Below are 19787 nucleotides of genomic sequence, written 5' to 3'. Positions count from 1 at the left end.
AGGGAAAACCCCGGTTCTTTCCTATTGTGTTTCTTCCCTCTTTTATGGGTCACACAGAACACTGTATTTCTGATGCTTCTGGTCATCAAATGTGTGGAAGTTTTCCCCCAAAACAACAAGCAAGCCTCTGACACCAGCTGGGTGTCCTACAGTTTAACTCAGTTCTGACGCTCCCTACCTGCTACCCCCGCTACAGACACTAGCTGCAAGCCCAGGTAACACAAGTTACCTGTGCTTCTGATGGACTGGCTATAAACCAGAGGTTCCCATGACCCCCTCCTTAGGCTTGCTTAATTTGCTAGAATAGCTCACAGAACTCAGGGAAACACTCACTTTTGTTTACCAGTTTACAAAAGAATATGATAAAGGATACAGATGAACGTCCAGATGAAGAGATACATAGGGTGAGGTCTGGGAGGGTCCTGAGCACAGGAGCTTCTGTCCCCGTGGAGTTGGAGTGTGTCACCCTCCCGGTGCGGATGTGTCCAGCAACCTGGAATCTTCCCGAACCCCCTACTATTGGGATTTTATGGAGGCTTCCTCATGCAGGCATGATCAATTATTAGCTCCATTTTCAGCCCCTCTCCCCTTTCTTGACGATGGGGTGATGGGGGTGGAACCAAAAATTCTTTACTCCCATTGAGGAGTCATCCAGGAGCCTACCCAGAGTCGCCTCATTAAAACAAAAGATGCTCTTCGTGTTCTTTATTGCTTAGGAATTTACAAGAGTTTTAGGAGCCCTGGGTCATGGATGAGATCGAAGACACATACGAGGACAAGAGATGCTCCCAGTGTTCTTATCACTTAGGAAACCACAAGGGTCTTAGGAGCTCTGTGCCAGGAACTGGGGGCAGAGACCAATGTATATATTTTCTACTATCTCACAGTGCTACAGAAAGAAAGCAATTAGTGGGTGCAAAAAAATTATGGCAGGAATAATTGATTGCCTGACCCCAAGGTGATCAACTGTGCCTTCCCCTGAAATTCAGGGGTCTCGACCACAGGATATTGAGGTGCATGGACCTCCCTGGGCCTGTGCTCAGGACTAGAAAGGACTGACCCTGAGGACCAACGTGGAACCGTCAAAAGCCAAGATCACCGCTTGCTCTTCCACCACTGAGCCTTGAACATGTGCTTGTCGTGATGCTTCCTACGTTTGTCTACCCCATTTTTGATCTTCTAACAAATAACATCACACACAAATACAAAAAAAATTCTAGCCTAGTTCCTGGAACTTGGTAGAAGGGACTGCTGTGTTGTTAAAAGGGAGCTTAGGTATCTTTAAGAAGCTGATCAGATTGTCCTTTGTCAAAAGGATAAGAAAAACACTTTGATCCAGGTATATTTAAGGAAGAACATTTTTTAATATGAGAATGGTCCAATGCTGTAGCAGCAAGCACCAGCAGAGTTATGGCACTTCTAATCCTGGACTGCTCAGTAACTCTCTGACCTACCTAGTGGTTAGAAGAGATGCATATAATTTCTCAACTTTCCTAACTGCACTGTGATTCTTTTTAAGGCATGAAAATACCAATTTTTAAGGCTACCCAACATTTTTTCTCAATATTTTTCTTTTTGGAATCAGATATAAAAATAGAGTTTGGATATTTGATTTGTGTGAAGGAATATACACACACACCAAAAAAATCATGTTTCATTGAAAAACTAGAAAAACGTATAAATACTCTTCTTAAAAATTAGGGCTTCCCTGGTGGCGCAGTGGTTGAGAGTCCGCCTGCCGATGCAGGGGACACGGGTTCGTGCCCTGGTCCGGGAAGATCCCACATGCCGTGGAGCGGCTGGGCCCGTGAGCCATGGCCGCTGAGCCTGCGCGTCCGGAGCCTGTGCTCCGCAACGGGAGAGGCCACAACGGTGAGAGGCCCACGTACCGCAAAAAAAAAAAAATTATGTTTCTCCCTAATATCTTTTATGCCACCATCATTAGATTTTACATTCTTTTATTGAACATTCCCAGTGTATGTGTTTTGTGTATGTCTTTTTTGTTTCTCTTTCTCTCTCTCTCTCTCTCTCTCTCTCTCTCTCTCCTCTCTCACACACACACACACACACACGTGCACACACAAATGCTTCTTCAGTCAACATTTATTAAAAAAACTTCACTGTGCTGTGTCCTAAGGGTGCAAGATATGCATGATTTATCCTCAATAAATATTTATTGACTGTAGATTGATGAACTTGCTTTTTGGTTCCTAAAGCAATGAATAGTTCATGTGCTGAAAGAATCAAGGGTAAAGCCTGAGTTGGAAGGAGTTTGGTAGGGCCTCTAATCCTGTGCCTCTTCCCAGCTGGAAGCATTCTTGCGGGGAGGATCTTGGCAGCCTGCTCTGACCAGCTTGATGTCCCTGGTGCCAAGGCAGAGAGTCTGGCACCCATCAGTGATCCCCCAAAACAGCTGTGTATCAGATCGCAGCACTGCCCCTGGTTGCAATAATGATGGCCTTGAGTCATCAAGAAACGGTAAAATTATATTTAGGCCTTTCTATTTAAAGTTAAAATTATCCATACAAAATAACTGGGCTGCAGAAGTTTCAGCGTTTAAGTATGTACGATTCAGCTCTCAGATAAATTCATGTTTACAAACAACAACTCCTAGTAATTCCAGATTAAATGAGTTGTCACAGTGGTAAAGAATGACTTCCCAAGGGCCTGCCTCATTTTCTATGAGAATTAGGAAACATAATCCTAGCAAAGTCTTTTTACAGAATTTGAAGCAAAGCCTCACATTTGTGTTTTTGTGTCTTTCAAATCAATACTTATTTGTAGCACGTGCACAACAGCACTTTCGTGAATGTTTTATGTGACCAGAATGCAGCCCCATGAATGTTGCAAACTGCTCAACTTTAAGAGGAGTATAAAATGTCCCGTCAAACCCAACATGCTGTGACACTAATTTTTACATGTAGAAATCAATGCATTGAAAAGAGACTTCAGAATCTTTCGGTTGTTTCCAAATGCAGTGATTTTAGTGATTGTCTCTAACCAAATTGTTAGGCATTTGTCTTTTTGATTCTGGTGACCTCCACAGCGCTTTTACCAGTTAGGAGTTGGTCTCTGTATCTGAATTACAGACCTGTCACTCTGTGGTCCTGCTGCCAATAAGCTGATTCTCTTCAGTTACCACTGTGGTTTAGTGGTTTAGTGGCTCACACTGACCGTCGCTGTGGGTCAGCCGAAGCGACTGGATGCTGGGTCCACGTCTGGCCTTAGGCAGAGCTCTCCCTCCCTTGCACATGTCACCTCCAAGATGAAAGATGAGTGAAAGAGAAACATCTGTACCAGTGAGACAGAGGGATGGCAGATTTCCTTTGTTCACCCAAGAGAAAGTTACGAAAGCCAAAATAGGATAAGGGGAGAAGGGAGTCTCCCGGAGTCATAACCCAGATATTTTACTCATTATTAACTTCTGTGTCAAATGCTTCAAACCTTATTTTCCCCAAAACTCCCATTGAGCGTTTGTCTCTGACTTGTTAGCAGGGTCTGCCCTCCTGGCTAAGGTCAGCCTCACTTGGTATTTCTCAGGGGCTCCTGTCCTCCAACAGCTAACATACAGTTGAAATGAGCCTCCTGAATTCCACATGATTCAGGGGAGCTTTTTCTTCGAAAGCAATTAAAGTTTCTTCTGGTGGGGAAGTTTGAAAACCTTCCGACAAACATGGGTTTTATAAAGATGTTATTGGATGTGAGCTGTGATAGCTGCTGCAGTGCGTCTGATCCTGCATAGAACAAAGTGGCATCTGTGTAAGGTGCTCCTTGGGGACCAGGAAGCAAGAGCCAACCTCCCCCAGCCATTGACAGAGGGGCACGGGCATGTGGCTTTGGGATTGCTGTTCCTTAGGCTGGCGGTGTTTGGTGAGGATCTTGAGACTGACTGTGACTAAGTGTGAGGCTTACTGCAAGCAACCTGATATTTATGAAGTACAAAATTTCGTAAATGGTAGTAGAGCCGGTATGAGTCTCAGTTGTGCAAGAAATATCTATTTATTTAAATTAAAACAGATCTGCCTCCAGACCTCCAGCCTGCCTAACTGGCCAGACACTTGATCTTTGCTAGCCCTCAGGTCCCCATGCCAGGGTAAAACTAGAAGTGGGAGCTTATGTGGGATCTGGATAGGGAGGCCCCTCACCTCTCACATCACCAGTGTGCCCCCATGGTCCCACTTCACAGCCTTTCTGGGAGGTCCCGTGATTTCTCTACCTCCCTGCCACGGTGGGGCCTGGAATGTTCTGGCAAGGCTGGGGGCACCCCTGCACATCCTGTGTCCTCCTCCGGGGTCCTGCCAACCCTCCAGGTGCTGCCAGGTAGCAGCGAGCCACAGACGTCCATCCCCTGCCCAGCCAGGGCATCTCCCTTCTCTTCCTCATTGCTTCCTCCTCCCATCACCTTCCAGAAATGGACCATAGTCTCTGGAAGGAGCTCTGGCTTTGTGAATACAGAACCAGAAGGCAAGTATGTTGTCACCAGCTTCAGGTTCTGGCCCCATGATTTAAACACCCCAAAAGGTGATTATGCAGATTTATCTCAGTATCTTTGTGGAAAACAGAAGGTAAAATGCAGGTAGAAAACCTCACCTCTACCAGTTAGGATTAGGTTTGTTTGCATAGAGTAGGAAACTCAACTGATTACTTAAGAAAGGAAGATTCATTAACTTCCCCCTACATTGAGTCTCAGGTAGGCCGTCCAGTGTTCTGTGATGGTCTGGGACTCGGGCCTCTCCTGTCTTGGGAAGATACTTTGGCTACATTTATCAAACTTAATATATGTGTTTATTCTGCTTTTAGGAACATATCCCACAGATATTCTTACAGAAGTGTTATTTCATCATTTCATCCTTTTTCATAATTGAAAAAATATCAGTGTCTACCAATAAAGCATTAATTAAATAAATCACAATACAATCATGCAGTGGTATATGCATAGTTATTAAAAAAGAATGAGGCAGATTTATAAGTGCCAGTATCAAGAGATGTCTAAGGTGTACTTTTTAGAAAACACCTAGTTGCAGTATAATGTATGTCATATGATCTCGTTTGTGATTGTATTTCCACATAATACACAGAAGGAAGTGAGTCTTTTTGGGAGGGGCCTCATTGGGGCTTGGGCGAAGCAGGGCTATTGTTCATATTGTTTATACTCTTCAGTACTGTTAAATGTTTTACATCAAGTATTTAATGTTTACTTTAAAAAGAAACATCAAATTATCTTAGACATGGAAGGTACTTTACAAGGTCATTTTATGCTAATCTTGTATCCAGTCTTGCACTGGTAACCAGTCAAGCAAGTGATCCATCCTCCTGTTGCTAACAGTAAAGGACATCTTAATTATAGAGAGAGAATGAACTTTAGTTACAGATAAGTAGAGAAAAAAACAAATAGCCAGAATATGTTAAAGGTCATAGTTACTATAATTTGTCACCCCAAATTCAATAACACTTCAGTGAGACCAATCAGAAGGATGAATGAAAATAGAGGATCTGTTAGGAACATGATAGATTGGGATCTTTTCCCAACATCAGAAGCAAGTACAGTGTGGCAGAGTGCAGAAAGCCTGGAGTTCGGCCCAAAAGACCTTTGCCAATTTCTAGCTGTATAACTTTGGGCAAATTACTTAACATTTTCAAGTTACTTTCCTCACTGGTAAAATAAAGTGGGACATCTGATATATATCAAATTATATATATATAGATTGATATATATTATATATCAAATGAAATAATGTATGAGAAGAGATTGTTTCTGGAAAATAGAAAGCATTTAATAAATTTCACCGATCATGTTATTTGCATTATTAATATCACCAGTGAACTATATCTGGTAAATCAAGAAAATTATCTTCCTTAAATTAATAGATTATACTTTCTTTTGTTTTATCGTCAAATTTGCCAGTTCTTTGTAAGAAATTAATCTGCATAGAGATATACGCCAGTACCAACAGATTGCCCCTAACACGTCTAACAAATTATTTCAGAACTCGGCATAGCCACCAGCAGTGACTTCCAGGGCCTTGTCACACCTCTGCTAATGATTTGTGTCTTCATGTCAGCAGACACATTAGCTTTTTTCACTTTCAGCATCTGAGCATGTGCTCAGGTTCCAAAACATATTCCAAGGTAAATAGTTGGTTTCAAAATTTTAAAAGAAATTATTACTGATGTCTAAGATCAAAGCCACTTGCAGATTCTTTTTTTTCCCCCCTGGTTCATAGACTCAAATATTCCTTTCACCTGTGATCCAGGGTAGTTAAATACCCAGCAACACTACGTGCTGCTTTCTGTGTACTGTGGAAGGAGACTGCTCTTGTGCTTTATCTACTCCAGAGAACTGGAACCAACCCACCAGGACCTTAAGAGGCTGGAGTATTCCTATGGACACTGCCCATGTCCTGACCAAGGATTTCATTTAAAAACCCACTCTCGGGGTTTCCCTGGTGGCACAGTGGTTGAGAGTCCGCCTGCCGATGCAGGGGACACGGGTTCTTGCCCCGGTCTGGGGGAAGATCCCACATGCCGCGGAGCGGCTGGGCCTGTGAGCCATGGCCACTGAGCCTGTGCGTCCGGAGCCTGTGCTCCGCAACGGGAGAGGCCACGACAGTGAGAGGCCCGCGTATCGCAAAAAAAAAAAAAAAAAAAAAAAAAACCCACTCTGAACTCGACCTTCCTTTTATAAATGCCCCTCAGCCCATGATTCCAAAGTACTCTCAGTAAAAGAACCTCGTAAGGCAGCTGCAAAGTTCTCGCCGAACTCTATACAGAAGGTAAAGGGAATGACTAACCTTTGCCTGCCTTGGTGGTTTCGTTGGGATAATAGACATACTCCCACCAAAAAATGTTTACACTGTTCTCAAATAGAGCAGAAGCCTTAAGGTTTTCTCAGCTTTGAAAGCTTCTTCTGATTCATATCTTCTTACCAGCATATTCATTAAGAATTTCACAGATATATAAGTAACCATTCCAGTTAGACATTTGTATTTTCCACTTATTCGACAGATAATTTTTGAGAATTTTTGCACTTCATGTAAGAGGCACATTTTTGATTAAAGGATAATTTTAGACATGCTCTGAAGAGTATATAGGTGCATGTCATGTGCATGCACATATTCAGGATGGGCTGTTTCACCTACATCCCTAAATCCAGCCTCAGAGTGTAGGAACAAGTGTAGCACTGGGGCAGACATAGTACCAGATGAGGAGAGGCAGGCTTGGGTAATTTTTGTCACCCCAAGCTGTCTGTGTAAGTTTGACCTAGGCATCAACTCTCTCTGGCTGAATGAGGCCATCTTTAGAGCATGAGGTGTCACTGGTTTTTGTTTTTACAGTTAATTTATGAAAAACAAAGGAGCCTTTCAAAGTGAAAACCATACTGTGAAATATAAAAGAATGTTTCAAAACAATAGCTGGGGAGAAACCAATAACTTTTTTTATATATATTTTGAAACTGTTTCCTCATTGATTAACAGCTTTTATTGAGATATAATTCACATACCATGCAATGCACCCATTTAAAGTGCCCAATTCAAAGGTTTTTTTAAATTATTATTACACTATTATTTGTTTTAGTTGCTGCAGTGAATACTGGCCTACAAGTATGTGTTCAAATTCTGGTTTTCAGTTCTTCTGGGTACACTCCTAAGAGTACAAAATCGCTGGTAATTCCGTGTTCAGCTTTTTGAGGAACATTATTACTTTTAGAAAAGTTTGTACTTATGAGTTACTGCACTAAACATCTTAAATGTGTATTGCATCTAGTTGCCATAGCAAACTTCTACATTCATTCTTATTCATTCAGCAAGTAATTTTAAAGGATCTACTATGTACCACGCACTGTTCTAGGCACTGAGGTTCTCTAGTGAACAAATAACAAAGTTCCACTCTCTTGTAGGTCTTACATAATAGTATTAATGGCAGACAATAAACAAATATATATATATATTAATAAATGCCATTAAGGCAATGAAGAAAAGTGCATGGTGAGGGGAAATATTGCAGAGGATGGTTGTAGGTAGGAGGGATGCTGTTTTAGATGGAATTAAAGGGGAATGTCTGTGAAAAGCTGACACCTGGGCAGAGCCCTAAAAGAATCGAGGCAGGGCTTCCCTGGTGGTGCGGTGGTTAAGAATCCTCCTGCCAATGCAGGGGACCTGGGTTCGAGCCCTGGTCTGGGAAGATCCCGCATGCCGCGGAGCAGCGCCACAACTACTGAGCCTGTGCTCTAGAGCCCACAAGCCACAACTACTGAGCCCACGTGCCACAACTACTGAAGCCCGCGCACCGCAACGAAGAGTAGCCCCCTGTCGCCACAACTAGAGAAAGCCCGCGCACAGCAACAAAGACCCAACACAGCCAGAAATAAAATAATTAATTTCAAAAGAAAGAATCGAGGCAGCTAGTCATCCAGAGATCTTGGGAGAGCATTCTGGGGAGAGGCAAAAATGCAAAGGCCCTGAGGCACGTCCCGGCTTGGTGAGGTCAAGGAACAACAGACAGGTTGGGGTGGCTGAGGGGAGGGGCGGGGTCGGGTTTTTTATATTGTGATGGGAAGTCATTTGGAGAGTTTGAGCAGGAGACAGAGGCAATCAATTATTCTGCCTATTTCTAGGTAAAGAAGGCTTTAAGTGATTTTACCAAAGCACCCGGTGAGTAACAAAAAAGATTTTCCCAAGTAGGTTCACTCTGGAGTGCATGCTCTTCCCCACCAGTCTAGGGCACGTCTCTGCCCGAACGCTGTTCCTTGCTGGCTGTCGTTGCTTTACAGAACTGCCCTACGAGGTGCTCCTTCCCTGGGATTGGTTCGTGGCTCTCCGTAAGTGGTAAGCCAGACGTTAAGCGGGTCTTGCCAGGCGTGGTGTTTGAGGTCTCTGGATTCTCTCCCGCAGGCATGATGCACTCCCCGGGATTCGACGGGAACGGCAGCCTGGGCTTGCAGATGCTGATGAACGCGGACAGCCTGTACGCGGCCGCGCACTGTGCCCTGCTGCTCAACCTGAAGCTCTCCCACGGAGACTACTACCGGAAGCGGCCCGCCCTGGCGCCAGGCACCATGGTGAGTGTGCGTCTCCACCCCGCCATGCCAAGGGCCAGCGGCGGCCTCTGGGCTGGCACCCGAGCATCACTGCCACGAGAGGGATGGCCGGTGTGTTCTATCTCACACTGATCTGGAATGCGTGATGCCCGCGGGGCTGTGGAGGGTGGGCGGCCGCGGTGCCCAGGAACCGTTGTGCAATTTGCAAGCTCCGTGAGCCACAGAGCTACCCACCCAGCTCCAGGAGTAAAGAACCCCGTGTGCCTGGAAAGGGCTGCCTACCAGTGACCCAGTAACTTCATCCAGTGGCATTAAACACACGTGTGTAAGACGTATTCAAAAATGTAATCAGCGTCTTAAGTAGCAGCAGGAGATGTGCAGAGAATGGTCCCCTTTGCAGAAAATGCAGGCATGCTGCTACAAAAACCCTTCACTGAGTTCCAAAATATACCAAGACCCACTCGGACCCAGAGCTAAGCTCACTAATGTCGATAACAAAACACCTCCTGTGAGGTGATGACAGTGATGAGGATTCTTCCGTGGTTGGTTGGCTCCCTGGCGTGAGCAGACCCCTCCATGGCGGACCCTGGTACCAGTTCGAGAGCCTAAATCCATGGAGCGACGTTAAGGGATCAGCAATCATTTGTTTGATAAATGATTGACAAATTGTGTGTTTCCGAGGGTAAGTGGTGGCTTCATGAGTGTAAGTCAAGTATCTCTTGAGACACGTATGTCCTTCAGGGAGGACATGCCACCTCTGCTGCTGATGGGACAGTAAGAAGGAGGTGCTCTGTGAAACATTTCTGTGCATTTTCTAATCCTCCCACATGTCAAAGAGCAAAAAGATAAAATGTAGTATCCCTACTCCTTCTACAGGGTTTCTTAAACAGATTACATAAATGAAAGGACCTTCATGAAGTTTGGGACTTCTCCATTGCAGTTGCCGCTTCCCTCGCCACCCTCTGTCCCCCAGTCGACAAGGTTGTGTTTTTCCTATAAGCGGTGACTCAGTGACTCGGGACGGGAAGAGGCGGCAGAGGAACATGAGAGCCTGTTTGTTTGCAGGGGATCGTATCTGGTCACCTTCTCGTGTGGTCTTCTCTGCAGAAAGAGTTCATGAAGCAGGTCCAGACCAGCGGGGTGCTGATGGTCTTCTCCCAGGCCTGGATCGAGGAACTTTACCACCAGGTTCTCGACAGAAACATGCTCGGAGAAGCGGGCTACTGGGGCAGCCCCGAGGACAACAGCCTTCCGCTCATCACCATGCTGACTGGTCAGTGGCTCCTTGCACGGCCCCATGGCACTCGGTGGGGTGGGGAGGGCCCACGCTTCAAAGCCCCTTTCAGGGAGGCAGTAGTGTTTCAAGCAGACTCTGAAACAGCAGCCACAGAGCCTCCCTGGCAGCTGATGACAGTTCCAGGGAGGTGTCATGAGTTCACCTCATAAGAACTTTCTTTCCTTTTTCCACGTGGGGCTCTGCAGGCTCACTGTGCCCCATTGGATTAGGGATTATTTAGCACCTGTGTCTGTTGGGATAAAACTGTTGACCTCTTCTGGGGATATGCAGTAGTGTCTGGGCGCAAAGCCCAGAATTATTCCTAGAAACTCTCACATGCTCATAGGTACCCTGTATCATTCAGTGCTTCTGAGAATTTGCCCGTAATGTAAAATGATTGATTTTAAACTTGGCTTCATCCCCATTTCTCGTCTATATCAGAGGTCTTCCCTTCCCTTCCCAGCTGTACCAGAGTGAAAAAGAATGCAAGGGAAGTGCCCGGCTTTAGGACTCTGCACTTCCACTGCAGGGGGCCGGGGTTCAATCCCTGGTCGGGGAAATAAGATCCCACCAGCCACGCAGCATGGCCAAAAAAAAAAAAAGAAAGAATGTAAAATAGCTTGCCCAGCATCTTTTCTTTAGTGTCTTGAGTTTTTAAAATCCTATTTAACTGTTGGAAATATTATATGAGAACATAAAGAGAAGTATGGGGTGTGTCAACATTTTGACAAAAGCAGCCACTCGTGGCTCTGCATGGCATAACTACAATGTCAGGTCAAGATCAGGGAGTGCTCAAAAGTTTGGACTGGTCATCAGGAGCCTTAATAAAGTTGATCCCAGTTCCCAGACTGGTTTCTATATGAGTGATCTTTTCATGGCTCCCACTGTGCGATAAGTAGAGCATGGCCCTACGTGGACACCTTCCCTGCCCTCTCTGTCGTGTGTATGTCCTCACACAGCTCAACATGGCTTTGCAGCAGACAGGGCACACTGGCAGGAACCTGGGGCAATCCAGCTGGGAGGCAGAATCTGTTGTCCCAAAGGATATGTTATATTGCCTGTGGTTGCCACTCTTACAAAGGTGGCAGAGTGAACTACTGACAGGTGGAGATCAACACTGAGGAATTTGGGGGAAGGCACTATTTAGAAATCAGGCAGGGAGTCAGACATACAGTGAGGTCTATCCATAGCAGGCAGTGTCTTGGTCATTGTCTGGCATTTGGAGTGTTGGTTCCAGAACTAGAATGGAATTGGGGGAAGCAAGACTGGGTCCCAAGCCTTGCGGACCATCATCACCAGACAAGTGACCAATTAGTATTTTATTAATCATGATAATATTTACATCCATTTGAAAAATAGGAATTCATATTTATGAAGACATTTATGAGACATTTATTCAGTCTACCTATAAGCAATGCTTGATTTCCATCTCTCTGCACAAACTGGCTTCAGATTGAGATTAAAGGTACTGTCCAGAGCTTCTGAGTGCCTTGAAATTTAGATGAAGGTCTTAAACATGCCAGCTTTAATTTCAATACCGTAGTTTCTGCCAAAATTAATCTCTGAATTTCTTCCCTGAATCTTAATACAAGGAGTCATACAGTAGATGTAAAAATGAACAAATAGGGACTTCCCTGGTGGCGCTGTAGTTAAGAATCTGCCTGCCAATGCAGCGGACCTGGGTTCAAGCCCTGGTCTGGGAAGATCCCACGTGCCGCGGAGCAACTAAGCCCGTGCGGAGCAACTAAGCCCGTGCGCCACAACTACTGAGCCTGCGCTCTAGAGCCCACGAGCCACAACTACTGAAGCCCGGGCACCTAGAGCCCATGCTCCGCAGCAGGAGAAGCCACTGCAATGAGAAGCCCGCTCGCAGCAACTAGAGAAAGCCCGCGGGCAACAATGAAGACCCAATGAAGCCATAAATAAATAAATAAATAAAATTTAAAAATTGAACAAATAACAGGCTATTCACAGGAGCCATATTCATCAGTCATCACTGTTAATCAGCCATCTCTTTTATAATGGAACGGTAAGTTCAATTGCTTCATCCATAGGGAAGTTACCTAACTTTAGATTAATGATAGAAAAACAGACTTTTCATAAGAATTCGACAGAATTATGTTCTGTGATTCTTTGTAGCAAATTTCAGGTGTGAAGTGACAAGTGAATTTGAGCAGCAATTAACCTAGAGCTTGGAAACGTCCATCTAATCTTTTCATTATGTGCAAGGAAGAGCAATAGCAGTAACCTCGTCATCAGCACTGTACTACTACTACCTGTGGCCATTCCTCATGTCATGTCATGTCAAAGTATTCTATAGATTGTGGAATTTTAGCACTTAGATAAGCTTTGTGTTACTTGAATTCGTCAGTCCTTTATCTAGCACATAGGAAACAAAACTTTGATACATGGCAATTTCTGGCAAATGTCATTAGACCATTTGACCATAAGTCAGATTAATTTCAGTGAAACTGCTCTGTTCCCACTGTAGTAGTCCTATAGATTTCTCCCTGCCTTCCCTCCCACACCCAGTTTTACTGAGAGGTAATTGACATATTAATCCCAGGTGTACAACATAATGATTTGATATATGCATATATTGTAAAATGACCATCAGAGTAAGTTTAGTCCTCTCATAGTTACAAATTTTTTTTCTCATCTCACTGAGGTGAGAACTTTTACGATCCATTCTCTGAGCAACTTTCAAAGAGATGTGTTACCAGAAGTCTCTAGACTTCCTGGAGTTACTGTAAGAATCAAAGATATAATGAAATAATTTTCAAACACCATGCAAGTCTCACCCTACTGGGGTGAAGGTGAAGTTCTAAAGTCAGGGAATAAGCTTCTGTTACCCTCTTCTCAGGTCCCCTCTGTGTGGTGCATTCGCCTACGTTAGTTGCATTCAAATGCATATGCTTCTACTGCATGGTCACTCCTCCAATGGTTACTTCCTTTTTACTGAGGAATTTGGGGCCTAGAGAATGGAGTACCTGGCCCAAGGCTACAGGACTACTTAATTCAGAGGCAAGGCTGAATCGAAGCCCAGCCCTCTCAACCCAGGCCAGTCTCTTCTTACCAGTATGTTAAGGAATGGTTCATTGAACCAACTCTGTAGATGAGAGTATATTTTAACAAAAATTTAAACAGGGTGGATTAGAATCCCATATTGAGCTGAAGTTTGGTGTCATGGAAGGAGGCCTGGATGGGTGTCAGAAGACGTGAATATTAAGTCTTAATTCCTTCCTTTGCCAGCCTCATGATTTGGGCGATTTACCTACTTTGAATACTTATTTCTTCCTCTGTGAAATAAGGAAAGATAATACCTACCCTGCCTACGTGCTTGGAGTGGTTGGGAAGATCTAATGAAAAAAATGTTATATGAAAACACCTTGAAAATTGTAAGGTATTATTAGTAAGGTATTGTGCCTCCCAATCAGATTATATGATTATCTGACCAAAGAGGCTTATCCTCCTCTTAATTCTTTTGAGGAAGCTCTGAAAAACAGATCCACCTTGGAGTAACCTGTACATATAAAATGTGGGAATAATGCCACGATTTTGAATAAAAGCGAGTATGCAAAGATCAAAATATTCTAAATCAATAGATTTCCTAGCAACAGAGGTATCAGAATTTATCTTTATTTTTTCAAATAAAAAAATGCATCAGCCTCACAGAAGAATGCTCTAGCAATGAAAGAAATCTGTACTGAATGGATAAAACAAAAATTTTAATATTCTGATAAAAGGTTGCTACATACTTGGTACATAACAGATCCCATGAATGTTTGTTGGGAAGAAAATGAATATTGTGGTAGCCATTTGTTTTTGACTGGAGTGTTCTTTAAAAAGAAAAAAAAACCTTGCCCTTTTTCCTTGACAGATATCGATGGCTTAGAGAGCAGTGCAATTGGAGGGCAGCTGATGGCCTCAGCTTCTATGGAGTCTCCTTTCACCCAGGGCAGGAGAATTGATGACTCCACAGTGGCAGGTAGTGACTTGGGTCTTGAGTTTATGAATACACATCCATCGCATGTGTTACCAGCAATTAAATTATTATGTGGCAGCTTTCTGTACTGACGTAAATGAATTAAGATTTCATCTTGGCAGAAAAATACCTGATGGAAGTTACTAGCATCGTCCAGCTGCTGATGCAACATTCATTATTTATAAGCACAAAGTGAAACACAATCCGATATAACCCTTTCCATTGTATTTCCTGTAGTAGAATTGCACATGGCTCGATAATGCTAATGTGATGGTCAGAGAATCCCAGGCCGATCATCGCCAGGTTGTTTTATCTCTGGAAGGTAACCCACACCCCTTCACGTTCTAGGTGTGGCGTTCGCTCGCTACATTCTGGTTGGCTGCTGGAAGAACTTGATCGACACTTTATCAACCCCCCTGACCGGCCGAATGGCGGGGAGCTCCAGAGGGCTGGCCTTCATTCTGGGAGCTGAAGGCATCAAAGAACAGAACCAAAAAGAACGGGATGCCATCTGCATGAGCCTCGATGGGCTGCGGAAAGCAGCACGGCTGAGCTGTGCTCTAGGTATGGCGGACATGGTATCCCTGACCCGTGGCCCAAGGGGTGTTCCCGAGGAACACATTAGGAACGGCCCTAGTGGACAACAAGTCTTTTAGATGTGCTTCTGCCAGGTGAGTGGTTAGAGAATAGACTCAGTTAAGGGGTGATTGTTTGTTTCCTCTAAAGGAGTTGCAGCCAACTGTGCGTCAGCCCTCGCCCAGATGGCAGCTGCCTCCTGTGTCCAGGAAGAGAAAGAGGAAAGGGAAATCCAGGAACCCGGTGATGCCATAGCACAAGGTAACAGCAGAAGGGCTAGAATCCACCTGGTGCCTATGTGAGGTCTGCACGTGCCCGCACACATGAGCGGACACACTTGTCCCTGTTGGCATGTGTGATACACGGTGTATTGTATACCACTGGTGATGAGATCCCGCTGGACCACAGGCTTGGGTCAGTTTTACATGGCTGACCCTCCAGACTGCTCACAATACGTCCCTCTGGACACAAGAGACATACTGGCTCCTGGCGACTAGGAAAGTGCACCTGGCTGCTAGCCAGAGGCCCACCTGGCTCAGCTATTCACCCCTGTGGCGCGTCCTCTGGCCACTGGCTTTGAAGCTTCCCAGGGTGCACATTTGAGGACCCCCTCAGGCTACAGTGGGAAAGATAGAATGGCCAGGGTTCTGAGGGGGGAATCAAACCGATGGAGGAATCCCTGAGAGGAGGCTCAGGAAGGCTTTGCTCTTGTCAGAGAAAAACCTGAGCTTTGTGAACTTGGGAAAGGGTTGATTTTTAACTTGTTAAAATTAGTCAATGAAGTGGATGGTTATCTAGATATAAGGAAAGAGAATGGCCTTTCTAATAGCAGTGGAAGATAAATGGCAGACAGCAAACAAGGAAAAATTGGAAGCTTGGGCCAACTTGTGCTAACAATGTATCAGGTATATAAAATAGGTAGTCACAGAAAGAGCACATTTTTAGCTGAGAAAAACAGCTTAGGTTGGTGTTCCTCAAACTTGAGTAATAGAGTCATGTGAGAACAAAGCAACTCTTAAACATCCCCAGTGTTAACTGCAAAAGGGTATCACACTTTTACTTAAAATGTACAACTATAAGTTACATAAAAATACTTAAATTTAAAGTTTTTCAAAAACTATTAAACCAGAGCTAGTATTTGAATTATAGACAAATAAAAGATAAAATCAATATCACATCCGTGAGACAAATGATGCTTTGCTAAAAATCAGTTTGCCCTTTACAGTAGGAGCATGGTTCGGCTTCCTCTGTAGTGAGCACGCTGTGTTTCTGGGTTCTGGACCATTGCTCAGTTTTCCCACTAGACCCATCTTCCAGTGACTGGACACCTTAATTCATGGAGGATGCTGTCATTTGGGCTTGCCTTGGCATTTTGCGTAATTGACATCTTAAGTCACCTTCTGCATCCTTTCTCATTCATTATCTACAATTTAAAAAGTATTATTTGAAGATCACAAGTATAAACGTTAACTCAGGGAGTGAAATGATATGGGAATTTTCAGTTATAAAGCGGTCATCATGGCGCAGGGTGTGTACATACATATGTTGTTTTACATGATCATCATCATGAACACCTAATATTAAGTAAACCTCAGAGAGGACTTGGGAAGCCCAGGAATTCTTTCTTATTATCAATATGAGTACACAGGGGCAGAGGATGGGTCTGGGCACAGATGACTTTAGCTGGGATTGGCACTTGAACCCCATCCTCACTGCTGTGACTGACCCAGATCCCAGGGGTGGGCCCAGAGGAGCTGTACCTACCAGCTCAGAATCCATGGACTTCTGAAACCCCGGGGCTGGGATCACCAATGTCTGTGGGCCTGTGGGCTGGGTAGTTTGCATGATGAGCCTCGGGGACCTGCCATTGAAGAGCTCGCTGCCAGTGACATCCCCCATTTCCTTTTGCCCTTGCACAAGAGCACATTCTTTCCTTTCCCTCCTTTCTCCCTCCCCTTCTGTCTCCCTTACTTGGACTGTTATTCTAATGAACGTCTTTCTGATGCAGTGAAACTAAAAGTGGAGCAGAAACTGGAGCAGATCGGGAAGCTGCAGGGGGTATGGCTGCACACAGCCCACGTCCTGTGCATGGATGCCATCCTCAGTGTCGGCCTGGAGATGGGCAGCCACAACCCGGACTGCTGGCCACACGTGTTCAGGTGTGTGACCGGATCTCCACTCCCGCAGGCCTGGCACTGCCTGCCGGTGCGGGGGAAGGCCGGGAGGGGGCCTGCCGTGGGGAAGGGGTAGTAGGGCCCCGCACCTGCCAGCATGTAAACAGTTCACAGTAATTCACAGAGGTTGGAAAAGCCCCAAATGAGAGGTTAAAAAGAGAAGAGGGAATAAGGGCCCAACTGAATGTATGTCTCAGAGAACAGAGTGACAGAACTGAATTTAGGAAACTGTGAACTATCATTGACATTGTCTGTGAGAGGCAGATACATTATCCCAGGGAAGAAAAACTGATTCTTAACTAGAGGCTGGTAAAAGACCACATACATTAGGTGAATACTAGGCAGATCTCAAGGCTGGTCATGTGTCAGCAACATAACATGGCTGTATGTTTATTAATGTCCTTTTTATTGAAAGAAGGATTTTTGTTAGCTTACATGGACACATAATAAGTACAGTTTGCCTACTTTTAATTTAGCTAGACAAAGGAAAAAAGTATAATAGTACATTGTGTCAAAGACAGCCAAAACTTTGGCTCTTAGCTTTGTAGTATCAAAGTAAAAAGAACCTCCCAATCAGTTACGCAGTTCACAGCACCTGTAAAATAAAAACAGAGTGAGAGCTCCACAGTCCTCCCGCGACCAAGAAGAAAAGCCTGCCTTCCCTGGCACTGGCGGTCGGGTGGACCTCGGACAAAGGGATGACCGCTCTCCACCCGCAGCAGGCACAGGGCGGCTGCGGCTTTCTTGCCCGTCTCCCCAGCACACGCCCCAGCCTGTACAAGCTCAGTTCTGGCCGAGCGGTGGAGGGCGGTCAGGAGAAGCATGGTGGCCCGCAGCAGGGCTCAGGCGTCCAGATCTTTCCCAGAGCACTGGCCAGATCTAGGTTCTGTTTATCATCCTTAAAGCAAGTACAGCCTTGAGTGAGTGTTGGTCGACTTTCAAAGATCACTCTAGGGTTGAAAAGCTCATCTTGAGAGGAACATGTGAAAGGGCCAGCATGAATCGGCCTGGAGCACAGTGGGTTTTAATGTGGAGGCTGGAGACCCGCTACTCTCCGTTGCTTTCACAGGCAAAAAGAGAAAAAGAGAAAGACTTAAATTGCACCCAAGCAATTTCTATGGAATCAAAAAATGGCCTGATTATGGAACATCAGAGTGGATTATCCAGGATAGTCTTCCCTAGTAACTGGACTTATTCTGGGGTGAAGGGTCTCTAGTCCCAGGTCCTATTGGGAGCAGTTTGGAAGCTGGCAGCTGTACCATATGTTGTGACTCTTCTCTGAGTTTACCGTGATTAGGTGACTACCCCACCCCCTGCCCCAGTAGTGGTTACGTGGAGCTATCAGGACCCGGTGGGACATGGCTGGATGGAACCCCTGAGTGAGGGCCCATTGTGGCCAGGGGGCCAGTCCGCCATATGCGCACTCATTCTGGGATCTCAAAGTGAGGAGATGTTTCCCGAGTCCTGACTAGAGCACGAGAGAGAGGGAAGAGGACCCTTTGGGAAAACTCACTCAAACAGCCAAAGTCCTGATAAGCCAGTCCGCTGGACAGGATGTACCTGGATAAACAGAGCTCTGTTCCCAAACTTTCACCGAGGAATCCTTAGCCCGCCTCCAGGCTGTCTGGTCCAACTGAAACAAAAGTATGTATAGCGGGAAGAGAGGAAGTGGGAGTGGAGAGAGAGGGGGAGAGAAGTGGCTCTCGCCGTAGGAAGGGGAACAATTCAGGAGGTCTGTAAGGCTGGCTCAGCTCCTTTGTATCTCACTGTGGGGTCGCCAGAGCGGGCCCAGCTGAGCTGCAAATTTCAACGGCTGCTGTGTGTGACTCTCTCCAGGGTGTGCGAGTATGTGGGCACGTTGGAGCATACCCACTTCAGCGACGGCACCTCTCGGCCCCCACTGACCATCAGCCAGCCTCAGAAGGCCCCCAGAGGCGGACTCCTCGGGGACCTGGAGAGCGAGGGCTCACCCCAAGAGCAGAGCCTGGAGCAGGGGAGCTCCCTGAGCGCGGCCCCCGTCATCCAGCCCCTCTCCATCCAGGAGCTCGTCCGGGAAGGCAGCCGAGGCCGAGCTTCCGACTTCCGTGGTGGCAGCCTCATGACGGGCAGCAGCGCCGCCAAGGTCGTGCTCACGCTCTCCACCCAGGCCGACAGGTGCGTGCTGTTCCCGCCACACCCCGGGGGGCTGTCCCCCAAAGAGCACCCATCGTCTGCTGGCCACACCACATGCTCCTCTTCTGCCCTCAAAATCATCCCCAGGACAACTTGATTTGTTAGCCAGTCATTGAAGCCTCTTGTAATTTTTTTCAAGTACGTCTCTGTCTGCCATCACGCTGCACACTCACAGTGAACTCTTTTGTCTAGTGACTAAGGCTGGAGGCTCGGGGGCGGGGTCAGGCAACCCGGGGCGAAGGCTCTGCACTTACTCTGTGACCACAGGCAACTTCCACAGGCCTTGCTTTCTCATCGTAGAATAGGGCCATAAAGTATCATAACTCTTACAGGCTGGCCATAAGGTTAAATTAATTAGTTCGCTGGAAGTAGTTAGGACAGAGCTTGGCAAATAGTAAACATTTGCTATTTTTATGATAATATTTTGAAATCCTGCACCCAGGAGTGTGATCTAAATTGATGCCCAGCAGTCACATTAAGATGTAGAGGGAGGGGCTTCCCTGGTGGCACAGTGCTTGAGAGTCCGCCTGCCGTTGCAGGAGACGCGGGGTCCTGCCCCGGTTCGGG

The 19787-nt window shown here is 45.7% G+C and overlaps 1 protein-coding gene across 1 annotated transcript in view; it reads left to right on the top strand.

The window, feature by feature from the left end:
* ARFGEF3 (ARFGEF family member 3) overlaps positions 1-19787 on the top strand; it is a 182169-nt gene that overhangs the window by 110718 nt on the left and 51664 nt on the right. Inside the window, exons 13-19 of the mRNA XM_007467600.1 lie at positions 8892-9058; positions 10145-10310; positions 14194-14301; positions 14647-14862; positions 15025-15135; positions 16883-17033; positions 18885-19202. Of these exons, the coding sequence (XP_007467662.1) occupies positions 8892-9058; positions 10145-10310; positions 14194-14301; positions 14647-14862; positions 15025-15135; positions 16883-17033; positions 18885-19202 (1237 nt within the window). The remainder of the gene's footprint in view (positions 1-8891; positions 9059-10144; positions 10311-14193; positions 14302-14646; positions 14863-15024; positions 15136-16882; positions 17034-18884; positions 19203-19787) is intronic.

Source organism: Lipotes vexillifer, unplaced genomic scaffold (genome assembly GCF_000442215.2).
Source record: "Lipotes vexillifer unplaced genomic scaffold, Lipotes_vexillifer_v1.1 scaffold569, whole genome shotgun sequence".
NCBI classification, from domain to species: Eukaryota; Metazoa; Chordata; class Mammalia; order Artiodactyla; family Lipotidae; genus Lipotes; species Lipotes vexillifer.
The sequence above is the reverse complement of the archived record's forward strand: the minus strand, read 5'-3'. Positions and strand labels throughout refer to the sequence as shown.